Source organism: Malus domestica, chromosome 12, assembly GCF_042453785.1.
Source record: "Malus domestica chromosome 12, GDT2T_hap1".
Classification (NCBI taxonomy): domain Eukaryota; kingdom Viridiplantae; phylum Streptophyta; class Magnoliopsida; order Rosales; family Rosaceae; genus Malus; species Malus domestica.
The window spans coordinates 12,487,463-12,501,949 of NC_091672.1; the positions used below are offsets into that span (position 1 = coordinate 12,487,463).

The 14,487-nt window shown below is 39.0% G+C and overlaps 1 protein-coding gene across 1 annotated transcript; it reads left to right on the forward strand.

Moving 5' to 3' along the window:
• The first annotated feature begins 691 nt into the window (after window positions 1–691).
• LOC108174780 (uncharacterized mitochondrial protein AtMg00860-like) lies at window positions 692–1,123 on the forward strand. The gene has a single exon (XM_017336237.2). The coding sequence runs from the start codon at window positions 692–694 to the stop codon at window positions 1,121–1,123; it is 432 nt and encodes a 143-aa protein (XP_017191726.2).
• Window positions 1,124–14,487: the final 13,364 nt, after the last annotated feature.

A 14,487-nucleotide genomic window follows, 5' to 3' on the forward strand; every position in this document is an offset into this window, starting at 1 on the left:
TGTTATGGGTCCAATTTGGGCATGCTGCTCTATTCAATCTGTGATGAGAAACTAAAAGCTGTTGAATTGTCTCCTATACAATTGGGTGAATTGCAGAATCTCTTGGCAAAATTTAAGGAGATATTTGTAGTCCCAACTGTGTTGCCTCCAGTACGAGAACACGATCATAAAATACCATTGGTCCATGGAGCAAAACCACCTAACATTCGACCATGTCATTATGGGCCCTTGCAGAAAAATGAAATTTAGAAAGCTGTGGCTGAATTGTCACAAGGCAGTTCTATTGGTAAGGAAAAAGGAAGGCACATGGAAGATGTGCATGGACTATAGAGAGTTGAATGCATTGACCATTAAAGACAAATATCTTATTCCATTGATTGATGATCATTTGGATGAATTGCATGGGTCCAGCTATTTTTCTAAGTTGGATTTAAGGTCGGGGTATCACCATATCAGAATGAGCTCTGACAATATTGAAAAAACAGTCTTTGGGACTCATGAAGGCCATTATGAGTTCCTAGTAATGCCTTTTGATCTCACCAATGCCCCAGCCACTTTCCAAAGTTTGATTAATGACTTATTTCGGCCCTATCTTAGAAAGTTTGTACTGGTTTTTTTATGATATTCTAGTCTATAGTAAAATTGGACAGATTACTTGCAGCAATTGAAATAGGTTTTTGAGATCTTATAGATGAATCACTTGTTCCTCAAGAAACAAAATTGTGTTTTTAGTCAGAGTTGTGTGGAGTACTTGGGACATATTGTATCTAAGGAGGGTGTTGCTGCATATCCTAGTAAGTTGAGGGCTATATCCGAATTGCCTATTCCCAAAAATGTGAAGCAACTTAGAGGGTTCTTGGGTTTAACAAGATACTACAGGAAGTTTGTTCCTGGTTATAGGAGAATTTGTCAGCCTTTATATAACCTCACTAAGAAGGATGGGTTCAAGTGGGATGTGGCAGCTGAGGAAGCTTTTAAAAACCTCAAGGGCATTATGGCATCATCTCAGGTTCTAACTTTGCCGGATTTTTCAACTCCATTTGAAATCGAATGTGATGCCTTAGAAGTGGGAATTGGAGCTGCCCTGCAGCAAATAGGGAGACCTATAGCCTTCACTAGCTAAACACTCAGACTAAGAAATCAAGCCCTTTCTACTTATGAAAGGGAACTCATTGCCATTATGTATGCAGTCAAGAAATGGCACAATTACTTACAAGGAAGACACTTCATTATTAAAACAGATCACAGTAGTTTGAAATACTTTCTGAGTCATAGAGCTAACACAGCTTTCCAACAAAAATGGGTTGCCAAGTTATTGGGTTATGATTATGAAATCCAATACAAACATGGGAGGGACAATATAATGGCAGAAGCCCTCTTAAGGGTGCAGAATCCTGAAAATGTTATGGAGACTATTGAAAATATTGGAGAGCTCACTGCCATCATATATCCTTACTTTGGGTGGTTAGATGAGTTAAGAAGAGACAATGAGAATGATGAGTGGATCAAGCAGAAACTACAAGAGGTCACAATGCTTAAGTCTCAAGAAACAAAAAGACCCTAACTCCAAAGTGTCCAAATTCCACATAGACAATGGCTTCTTGAAATACAATTTCAGGGTTGTACTTAGTCCAGTGTCTTCTTGGAGAAAAAAGGTGATTGAGGAACACCACTTAACCCCAATTGCAAGCTATCAAGGAATATTGAAGACTTATCAAAGGGTTAAAAGAGGTTTCAATTGGCAAGGAATAAAGGCAGATATCAAACAATTTGTGGTAGAGTGTCAGGTGTGGGAAATGAACAAATATGAAACAATTGCTTCCCGAGGATTGTTATAACCTCTTCCCATACCAAAGCAAATCTGGATTGATATAAGTATGAATTTTATTGTGGGGTTACCTCCATGCTAAGGCAAGACAGTGATAATGGTAGTAGTGGACAGATTGTCAAAGTATGGGCATTTTGTTGCCTTAGCTCATCCCTATTCTGCAACTATGGTGGCACAGTTGTTTGTGGATCATATATTTAAGTTTCATGGCATGCTTACAAGCATTCTGAGTGACAGAGACCTTATCATTCTCAGTAATTTCTAGAAAGAATTTTTCAAACTACAAAGATCAAAGTTGAATATGAGCTCTGGATATCATCCCTAGAGCAATGGGCAAACTAAAGTATTAAACATGTATTTTGTGGGATTACAACCAAAGAAGTGGGTGCAATGGCTAGTTTGGGCTGATTGGAGCTATAATAACTCATATCACACTGCATCTAAGTCTACCCCATTTGAGCTTGTGTATGGCTTCCTTCCTGCTCACATTGCTGCCTATGAACTCGGCGCTGCAAAATTGGACATAATGAAGAAAGGGTTAATGGAGAGGGACAAGATGTTGGCACTTTTGAAAAGCAACTTAGAGATGGCACAAAACCGCATGAAGGTCCAAGCTAATAAGCACAAAACTGAAAGGGAGTTCTCTGTGGGTGATTTTGTGTTCTTAAAGTTAGTTCCTTACCAGCTACAAGCACTAAAAATACACTTTCACCACAAACTGCAACCTAAATATTTTGGTCCCTTTGAAGTCTTGGAGAGAATTGGGAAAGTAGCTTACAAGCTCAAGTTACCAGGCAATACCAAAATTCATCCAGTGTTCCATGTTAGTGTTCTAAAGAAGCACTTGGGAGAGCAAATTGTGTCTACTGTGACCATTCCAAAAGAAGGGCTTAAACCAAACACAATGAAAGAACCAATGGTTGTGTTGCAGAGAAAGGTTTACAAAAGGGGAAATACAGCTGGAGTGCAAGTGTTGGTGCAGTGGAAGAATCAGGATATTGCGGCAACTACACAGGAGGATTATGATGAGTTTAAGTTGCAATTCCCATATTTCAGTTTCTAACCTTGAGGACAAGGTTTTTAAGGGAAGGGTAAATGATAAGAACCTAAATGTAATTAGTGATTAGCTTAATCACTATTATTAGTTTAAGGTGTAATTCGAGTTACTAGTTATTAGGCTGTGTTGGTTAAATTGTTAGAAATACCATTTGGCAGTATATGGATGTTAGGATTGTATAAAGGCACCAATGTGGGGAGTGGATGGCCAACAGTTATTTGAATAAAAAATATTATTACTAAAAAATAGGAGACTCCTTCCACTTCCTTCTTCCTTCCTTCCACCGCCATTTCTGATCTAGCTTGCAAGTTAAGGTCGAATTAAGGATTGGACCATTGAGGTCCTATCATGCACGGCCTGGGTATGGCTATAGGCCGAGATGGATGATGAGGGCAAGATGAGATTTACAGCTGATAGCGATTCCGAAATCACCAGGGAGTGGTGTGTGGGTCAAAACCGACATCTCGTCATTACTCAGTGTGGGATTGTCGGGCGCGCATAGGAAGCATCTTATTCTCTTTTTTTTTCCTTCTTTTTTTATTTTCAAGTTTTTAATAATAAAAAATTTAAAATTTTTTATTTTTATTATATAATTATTTTTAATCTACATGAAAATAATTAATTAAGTTTATGGGATCCAATTATGTTCCACATTAGCATATAACAGAATTTTTGACAAAATTGTGACGGAATGACCACATTGATTTGCGACACCTAATTTTAAGGACTACATTGATCGATTTTTAATTTCAGGGACCATCTTGATGAGGTGGCTTAATTTCAGAGATCATTTATGATAAAAACCCTTAAAAAATACATTGTATTCTAAAAATCCCAGGAACATCTCATATATCCATGAAACATGAAATGGTACCCCTATGATTCCTCTAGACTTAGATCAATTTTGACCATCTTGATGAGGTGGCTTAATTTCAGAGACCATTTATGATAAAAACCCTTACAAAAAGACATTGTATTCTAAAAATCCCAGGAACATCTCATCTATCCATGAAACATCAAATGGTACCCCCATGATTCCTCTAAACTTGTAAATTTTGTTGGTTGCGTAAAAAAAATCTTAAAATTTCTTGTACGCTCATTAAAACTTAGATTGACTGCAACATGGGTAAGGCAACTTTATTGTTGCAACACAATATTAGATTTCAAACGTACAATTTCTAAATCTCGCAACAAAAACTACGAAAGCTAACAAAAAGTAGTAATCATTTTTCAATACGCAATCTTCTAGGACGAGAGAAAAACCTCTTTTGCTTTTTATTTCATCATGAGATCAAGGAATCACCCATAAATATATATATATCCTCTCAACCACCACCACCACTATTGCAATTTCCATCAAGACCAACACCCCAAAATTGTCGCTTTCGCCGCTGCCACACACTCCCACTCGCAACCATCATTGTTTCCACGATCACCCCCACCGTCATGCCTCTTCCACCCCAACGACACTTCCATCACATCCTCCCCCCCCCCCCCCACTACAAATGTCACCCAATCAAGAGCAGAGTCAAACTTCAACTTGACGTGGTTCTGTGAAGACATCAAAATTTTGGTGAAATAATGTTCACCAACAAATTAAATTTTGACTCGCTAGAGCTTATGCGGCACACATCATAGGTCTCACCAAATTGCACACATTGCATGTGACTCATTAAAGCTGTATGAGTCATCAAAAATGACACGTGTCAACATCTGGTGTAATGCAAAAGAATTACCAAATTAAGTTAATGGTAGAAACAGTTAAGGAATTATCTTTTAATTAACTTTTATTAAATCAAAATATAAATCATGTCAATTAAATTATTTGGTAAATTTACCAGGTTAAATTATTTGGTTAATAACAAATATGTTGTGGTCTATTTTATCTGACAAGTTTAGGATGGCGGCGACAAGGAGAAGAGAGAGAGATGTGTTTGTATAATTGTAAAGGAATGTGTGTGTGTTTATCCCTCCTACATTGTGCCTTTATTTATAGTAGTAAAAGGAGAAAAGATATTCCTTCTTCCCCAAGGAATACAAGATACAATAGGAAAGGATAACTAGAATAAAATCTAATCTAGGATTTACACAATCACACTTAAACTAGGAATGTTTACAACACTCCCCCTTAAGTGTGTAAATACTCAAGGTAGATTTAACATCATGCAGAAGTTGAGGAAGTCGACTCATCAGCACTAATTCTAAGGAACAACACTTATTCTCAATAAGGTAGGAACTTGCATAAGTAATAAGTCTCACTAAAAAACCCAAAGGCTATGGCAAAAAACCGAGGAGGGACAAAATCCATAGTCTAAGGAAAAATGTGTAAGAAATGCAAAGTCAAAAGAAACGACTACGGGACGTCATCAGGGATATGACCAGCCCAAGGTGGGTGCCTCGTTAAAACCTAGTTGGGTAGCAATAAACCCAATGGGAAAAATGCTCCTAATCATAAGGACAAAGAGTACATTAAGATCAAGCAAGTATCTATAGGATACCCCTCTGAGTTTGACACAATTCCAAAGACAAATAGCAAAGTTACAACTCATAAAGTTTACACATACCAATTAACAAGCTTCTGAAATGTCGTCTTCAACAGTGATTTGGTGAAGAGTCGGCCATATTCTGTTATGAACGGATTTGCGTGACTTCAATCTTCTGATACTCTTATTGTTGATATGAAAAGAAAAATTTTGGCGCAATGTGATTGTTGTTGTCTCTTTTTATGTAACCTTTCTTGAGCTATTCAATGCAAGCTGTGTTGTCTTCAAAGATCATCGTCGGGACATCAACAGCAGGATAAAGATCGCAGAAGCTTCGAATATGGCCCATAACTACTCTCATCCAAAAGCATTCCCTGAGTTGCTTTATGTAAGGCGAGAATTTTAGCATGGTTAGACGAAATGGCAACTAAGGTCTATTTAGCTGACCTCCAAGATATTGCAGTACCTCCAACGGTAAAGACATTACCCGTTTGAGAACGCGCCTTGTGCGGATCAGATAAGTATCCTGCGTCGACATAACCAATAAGGCGAGAATTAACTCGAGGAGCAGAAGGTGCATCATCACTCAAGGATCCGTAGGGATAGAACAAGCCCAAATCCGTAGTACCCTTAAGGTAACAAAAGATGTCTTTCATGCCAGTCCAGTGTCTACATGTTAGCGCATTACTATATCTTGCCAAAAGATTAACAACGAAAGGATGTCGGGTCTAGTGCATTAAGCTAAGTACAATAAAGCGCCTATCGCACTTAGATAAGGAACTTCAAGCTCCAAAATCTCTTCATCATCCTCCTTCAGATGAAAGGGATCTCGTTTTGTATCAAGCGATCGAACGACCATAGGACTACTTGAAGGCTTCGCTTTATCCTTATTAAAGCGGAGCAACACCTTCTGGGTGTAGTTCTATTGATGTACTAGGATTCCATCTGAAAAATGCTCTATCTCGAGACTGAGATAGTATCAAGTCTTACCTAGATCTTTCATCTCAAATTCCAACTTTAAGTGTGAGATAGTTCTCTCGAGCTCTTCAGAAGTTCCAATGAGGTTCACGTCATCGACATGTACTGCAACAATCGCAAATCCAAAATGTGACTTCTTAATGAACACACAAGGGCATAGTTCATTGTTTACATATCCCTGACTAGTCAAATACTCACTCAGACGGTTATACCACATTCTTCCGAATTGTTTCAAACTGTAGAGTGAACCCCTCAGCCGAATTGAGAGTGTGTTTCGGGGTTTGGAAATATTTAAACCAGTCAATGTAAGTCTTTCAGGAACTTTCATATAGATTTTCGTATCAAGATCCCCATAGAGATACGCAGTTACTAAGTCCATCAGCTGCATATCTAGTTTTTCAGAAACTACCAAACTGATAAGGTAGCGAAAAGTAATCACATCCATAACGGGTGAATAAGTTTCGTCATAGTCAATCCCGGGGTGTTATGACAAGCCTTATGCAACAAGATGAGCTTTGTAATGCACAATTTTGTTCTTCTCATTAACCTTCCAAACGAAAACCTACTTGTAGCCAACGGACTTCACATGTGGAGAAGTAGGAGCTACAGGTCCAAACAACTTACGTTTCGTAAGCGAATTGAGTTAATCTTGGATTGCTTGTTTCCAGTTTGACCAATCAGTTATACGTCGACATTCATTAACAAAACACGATTCAATGTCATCACTCAACATGATCTCAGTAGCTACTGCAAATGCTAATACATCGTCGACCATCATCTCATTTCTACGCCACACATCATCTACGATTCTCGGGAGGAGGATTCGTCTCTTCAATGACGCTTCCATAATCTAGAATTTCCTCATGAGTTAGATAGAATGAGTAAGTGATAGTTGGATTCACGGTAGGCTCTTCAGGACCTTGTGTCATGGTTTTCCTCTTCCGGGGGTGTGAATCATTTGAACTAAAGGGTTTGCCACACTTTTATGTAGAGGCAGATGGTTGGCTAGTCGCTAATGTACGTGGATCACCAAGATTGGCGTCTCGGGCTTCCAGGAGGGTAGTTCGTCATACATTTGGTACATTCATCTTTGCAGGCGTATTCGTAGCTGGAATGTATGATTTTGTCACATGCGCTAGATCGGTGAAAGCATCTGGCATGCTTTAGAGATCTAATATGCACTGTACTTCAGTTTCAGATTGAGTAGTGCGGGGATCTAAATAAGACAAAATAGGAGTCGTCCACGATCATTCACGTCGTTCTTCAACAATGTTGACGTTCTTATCTCCCCCTAACGACGGGAAAACTATTTCATAAAAGTGACAATCCGTGAAACGAGCGGTAAATAGATTGCCTGTCAAAGGTTCTCAGTAACAAATAATCGAAGGAGAATCATATCCGACATAGATTTCCATCATTTGCTAAGGCCCATTTTTATATGTAAGGGCGGCGAGATCGGCATATATACCGTACAACCAAAAATGCGCAGATGCGATATGTCGGGTTCGTATCCAGTAACCAACTGAAGGGCACTAAATGGTTATGTCGCAACAGGCCTCAGGCAGACCAACTTTGATGTGTGCAATATTGCATGGCCCCAAGCAACGATCGGGAGCTTTGTACGTATGACCAACGCTCAAGCAATCATTTGTAAGCGCTTAATGAAAACCTCTGCCAGACCATTTTGGGTGTGAACATTGGGTACAGGATGTTCAACTTCAACCCCAACCAACATGCAACAGTCATCAAAAGTTTTAGATGTGAATTCTCCAGCATTATCCAATCGAATAGATTGGATTGGATAATCAGGGTGGTGAGCCCTAAGCTTGATAATGTGAGCCAACAGTTTGGAGAATGCAGCGTTTCTTGTGGACAACAAGCACACGTGTGACCAACGTGTGAAAGTGTCAACCAAAACCATAAAGTATCTAAATGGTCCGCAAGGAAGGTGAATCGGTCCACAAATGTCCCCTTGAATCCATTGTAGAAAAATGGGAGGATTCGAACGAATCTTGTCATAAGAAGGCTTAGTAATAAGCTTTCCCATAGAACATGTTTGACATGCGATTCCTTGGATCGAACCTAAACTTCGGGTTAATGGATGTCCGTGTGAAGATTTGAGGATACGGCGCATTGTTATTCGTCCAGGATGTCCCAAATGATCATGCCAAAGTGTAATTTCATGCGCGGTCCCAGTAGTAGGGCCGGCCACATAGTGGCATTCAATGGGGCGTATGGTCATAGTATACAGACCACTTAAGATATGCTCCATCTTCTCTAGAATACGTTTCTGGCCATATTCGTAGGAAGTTATGCACATACATTTAACTCCGTTTTCTATGTGGGTTTCAGCGTGGTAATTGTTATCTCTAATGTCCTTGAAACTTAACAACATTCTTCTGGAACGTGGAGAATAGAGTACCTCAGAAATGGTCAAGATTATACCATTTGACAACATTATACGGGCCTTACCATATCCTTTTATCAGGTTGGATGGGCCTGAGAGGGTTGTCAGAGGTGTTCATGCAAAACTATGTGTATGGTTACACTATCTATCAGACAACTAACTTTCCTACTAGTCATACCTAGAATGAAAAATTAATTTGAATCAGTCACATGCATAAAAGTTTTGAAAAACAAATATCAATTCAAAATAATTTCATTTATTCAAGGATGGTAATTAATTAAAACTTAATATCCAAAAACAAATCACCAACAAATAATCCAAACATAAAGGAAACTTGTTCAAAAATCAACCAAAAACAAGGAGGTTTCATCCACTAAGTGGAATTCGGCCCCAATTGTCTTATTTCAACTAAAAATAAGTCTATGTCTAAGATTCTAATCTTCCATAGGGCTGGTATCCTCCTGAAATCAGAAACCTCTATCTTTGTAGTCTCCGATTGGGCCACTTGCATGAAGTTTGATTCAAACTTCTTATGATGAGAATGATATTCATCTACAACCTTCTTGGGAGCTCGGCAAACACAAAACCAATGGTCCTTTGAACCACAGTGATAGCACATATCCGCATCCATGGTTTCAAGTGCTTTGCCCTTATTCTTGAAGTTTGAGGCCTTGGGAGCAAGGTTTTAGCGCTTCTGGGCTTTGTTTCCTCCCTTGGATGGGCCTTGACTCTGTTGACCTTGGTGGGATAGCTTCTGGCCACCCTTACCACGCCTCTTTTGCCATTTTGGGCATTAGTTGGTGTTATAATGTGCTTCAGGCACTGCAATCCCCCTAGTTAGTCGAGCTTGATGATTCTTCATCAATAATTGGTTTTGCTTTTCAGCGAAAAGTAAAACAGATATCAAATCCGAGAACTTAGTGAAATTCTAAGCTCTATATTGTTGCTGCATGATAATATTAGAAGCAGAGAAGGTCGAATATATCTTCTTCGAGAGATCCTCTTAAGTCAAAGTTTCATTGCAAAACTTGAGAAGTGATCGAATTTGACAAACTTCATAATTATATTCATTCACGGACTTAAAGTCTTGGAAGCGCAAGTGCTGGCAGTCATGTCTTGCTTCAGGCAAGAATATGTTCTTTTGGTGATCAAAACGATTAGCCAAAGTGACCCATAGTGAACGTGGATCCTCCTCAGCAAGATACTCAGTTTGCAGAGCGTTATAGATATGTCTTCGAATGAAGATCATAGTAGTGGCTTTTTCAGCTTCGCCAATAGGCTCGTCTGTTACTTCTTCAATGGCAGGACGTAAGTTCTTTATAGTGAGGTGGAGCTTCACATCTTGGACCCACTTAAGGTAGTTCCTTCTAAAGACCTCTAAAGTGGTGAAATCGAGTTTGTTCAAATTCGACATCTTCCTATCACAAAATAGATGGACAAGATGTGGTTAGTGTAATGGAGAAAAAAAAATTTAATCCATTCACATAGGAGTAGAACATGCAGGTTCTAATAGACATGTTTTGGTTTAATCTTGCATGAAAAGCTACGGGTTTTCATGGGTGATGTTTTTAAATGAAAACCTTCAGGTTTTCAAACAAGGCATATATATAAGAAACTTCAGGTTTCAAAATAATTATGAACTTCAGATTCATATATTCCTACAGGCAAACATAAATATATACAAAAAATATGCAACAAGAATATGCAAAATACAATTTGTAGGTCTAAAAATTTAATTGAATTTAATTATTTGGACTTTGAGCCAAATTAAAGTGTGGGTAAAAAAAATATAAAACCCATTTGGCCTAAAATAGTTAGGCAAATAAAGCTCGGGGCCCAAAAGAAAAATATAAGCCCACATGGTGGCTTAATAACATGGTGTCATGCGAGCAAGGCCCAAAATTGGGCTAGGGTGTCTCGAGGAGGAGGGGGTTGCTGGCCCACAGGGAGAGGAGAAAACAAGGGGGCTACGAAAGGCACGCCCTAAAAAAAACACTGGCCGCTAAAAAGCTGACCCCTAAAAGCGAGCCCAAAAATTTTCATTTTTTTTTCTTTCTCACTGGCTAGGAGAGACTGTTTGGGCCGGGGAAACTCCAAAACCCAATAATGGAAATTGGAAGCAGGCTAAGAAAGGGAGCCCAAGAAGGGCTCGGGTTTTGGAACCAAAACACCCCAGCGTGTGCTGGGTGCATTTCGCCAGAGAAGAACGCCGGACCTGTCGCTCCTGGCAGCGGTCTGGGGTTCGTTAGTGACTCGGGTTGAGTCATGGTGGTCGTTGACGACCATAGTGGTGAACGGAGATGATATAATCTCAACGTTATACCAACCAAACCCTAGAAAATTTGAATCGGATTTTCCACAAAATTCTGATGAAATTCAAGTGAATCTCGGTTCAATTTCCAACGTGGGACGACTTCTGGTCCTTAGCGACATGAACCAAAGGTTCAAGGCAGTGGCTGCAGGCCATGCCGTTGTCGATGTGGACGGGGACACCATGAAAGGTGCCAGGTTTTATAGGTTTGAATGGGTTGAAGCTTCTGGCTCCATGAGGAACCCATCTTCATGATGGTGGTCACGGGTTTGAAAGAACCCAAGGTTTCACCTCTTTTTTCTTTTAATTTGTTTTTCAATTCAATTCAATTATATGCATATTCAAAACAATAATATGTCAATGGAATTCAATTTGATACATATACAAATATATTTGATGCAATTCATAACCAATATCAAATTCACATAATTCAACAATTATGATTATGAGGCATACACAATTTATGTAGAATCTAAAATTCGTAAAACGTAAAGTTGGGTCATGCATCATGGTGAATGTTCATGCTATCATGGCTGCAAAAATATCGAGATAAAAATTGTTGTTTTGAAAGAACCTGATTGCGTGATGATATGGATGAACTGGTTTGATGAAGAAAATTTCTTTTACGTTAGATTCCTAAGCGTAGCAGTAGGAGCGTGCTAATAACATGTTGTGGTCTATTTTATCTGACAAGTTTAGGATGGCCGGCGGCAAGAAGAAAAGAGAGAGATGTGTTTGTAGAATTGTAGAGGAATGTGTGTGTTGTTATCCCTCCTACATTGTGCCTTTATTTATAGTAGTAAAATGAGAGAAGATATTCCTTCTTCCCCAAGGAATACAAGATACAATAGGAAAGGATAACTAGAATCAAATCTAATCAAGGATTTACACTATCACACTTAAACTAGGAATGTTTACAACAAAATCAAATTCCTTGATCTAATTTAATCCACATACGATTAATTTACCAAGTTATTTGATTTGGTTTACCAAATTATTTGATTTGGTTGACTTTAATTAAATCAAAATATAAATCATGTCAATTAAATAATTTGATTAATTTACCAAGTTAATATCCAATCAAGTTCAAACCAAGCTTTAGTCAAGATAATTCTTGGAGACAAATTCCATAAATCAAGGCCCGACAAATAAATTGATTCAATACAAAGAATCATGAAGATGCCTATAAATAGGGCACTCTATGACAAAGAAGGGAAGCTCAAATATGCTACAAACTCAGAAGATTTAAAAAACTCCTTGCATTCTTCATCACTCTCGTGAAACTACCAAACACCTTGCAACAAGTGGGTACTATTTGGTTCCAACAAAACTCATTATATCTAGAAATGTAAATCCCGTTATCTGAATTTCATAATTTTGAAATTCTTTAGTGCTTTTAAAATCATCATCTAAACCCATAGGAACTATTTGTTTGATGTTATGCAACAAGCAGAAGTATGGCTAACAAAGAATCAAGAGTGTTGATGCACAAAACCGGAGGTTTTGGAACAACGTAGATCCGACCGTGAATCTGCAAGTAATGTAAATAACACAAGATGTATCGTGGTTCACCCCAAGGTTTGGGCTACGTCCACACTGATTATGTATTTATCTGAGAGAGAGAGAGCTCTGAGAGTGAGCTTGAGGGGGTGAGGAGCCTTAGGAATTGGCCTCTGAAATGGCTTCCCCCAATTGTGAGAGTGATGGGTACTTTTATAGAATAAGGACTCCTCACTTATTACACATTTGCCCTTTCCTTTATCACATAATTACATTTACGAGGCCCTAAATATGGTATAAACAGTAGTCCCCTAAGTCTTCAGTCAAGAGAGTCTTTTGGCTGGAGACTTGAAATTCAGTCCATGTGTGGGCCGAAGTAACTAGATGTCGTCTAGAATTGATGCTCGATATGAGGCGATGCCCAATCTGAAATGATGTTCAACTAGAAGTAGCACATGTTGCGAGGCCGTTCTGTTTGTGGCTTATGTTGCCTTGGTTGGCTCGGCTTGTGGTGTTTGAAGGTGAGGGAGTCCCTTTTATAGTATAAGGTATCACTCCTCAATACATAAATGATGGGCTAGAGTTGATGCTCGAGGTGAGGCGGTTGCTCAGTAGGCGGCGATGCTCTCTAATGATGGTGAGGGAGTCCCTTTTATAGAATAAGGGCTCGCTCATCAATACATAAATATGGGCTAGAGTTGATGCTCTCTAATGGTGGTGAGGGAGTCCCTTTTATAGAATAAGGGTTCGCTCCTCAATACATAAATATGGGCTAGAGTTGATGCTCTCTAATGGTGGTAAGGGAGTCCCTTTTATAGAATAAAGGCTCGCTTCTCAGTACATGAATAATGGGCTAAGTCCCCCAAGTATTGTTCATGAGGCCCAATATATGGTACATAATGTAGTCCCCCAAGTATTCGGTCAATAGAGTTTGTTGGCTAGAGACTTCAAATTGAATCCATGTATGGGCCGAAGTGGCGGTTGTTCGGAGGCAATATTTGTATACCTTGCACTGAAGCTTTATAAGTGAAGCTTTATGAGTGAGGCTTTGAAGCTGGAGCTCTGTAAATGAAGCTTTTGAAGCTAGAGCTTTTGTAAATAAAGCTTTTGAAGCTATAGCTCTGTAAATGAAGCTTTTGAAACTGATTGACATGAGTGATGCTCATGAATGTTTGATTGACATGAGTGATGCTCATGGATGTTGACATGAGTGGTGCTCATGAATGTTGACATGAGTGATGCTCATGAATGTTTATGTATGATTGATATGAGTGACGCTCATGAATGTTTATGTATGATTGACATGAGTAATGCTCATGTATAATATGAAGTACTAGCATACTTTTGATCACCTGGTCGGTGGCATGAAGGAGAGTACAGGTTGTACATTTCATCACCTGGTTGGTGGCATGAATGGCTAGTTGCCAAATGATATTAGAGTCCGGGTTGTACATTTCATCACCTAGTTGGTGGTAATAGCGGCGGGTTGCCGAATAATTTTGGAGTACTGAGCGTACTTTTGATCGCTTGGTTGGAGCTATTTTGGGCTTATGGGCCTTCGCCCTCTACACAACATTCCAGCCCATTTATTTTGGGCTTTGCCGTTTTTTTTTTTTTTAATTAGTACCCTCTAATGGGGTTTATATAGATGTCTCTGAAAGATAAGAAAAATACATCACATCATACAAAAACAAGAAAAGCAAATCACATCATTATGATGGGATGTTTATTCCTTGCTTTTGCTTTCTCTTTTGCTTTCTCTTTTGCTTTGCTTTTGCTTTTGTTTCTGTTTCCCACTACGCCTCTGTCTCTCCACCTATATCCTCTCTGGCAGACTTGTTTATTGCTTTTGCAGACTTGCTTTACTTTTTCTTTTCATTTTCTGATTTCTTCTTTTGCACCGCACTCTCTCAGTCTTAGTCT

Bases quoted from the DNA above. Each gene is read 5' to 3' on its own strand.
- LOC108174780 (XM_017336237.2), top strand. From the start codon at position 692: ATGAATCACTTGTTCCTCAAGAAACAAAATTGTGTTTTTAGTCAGAGT.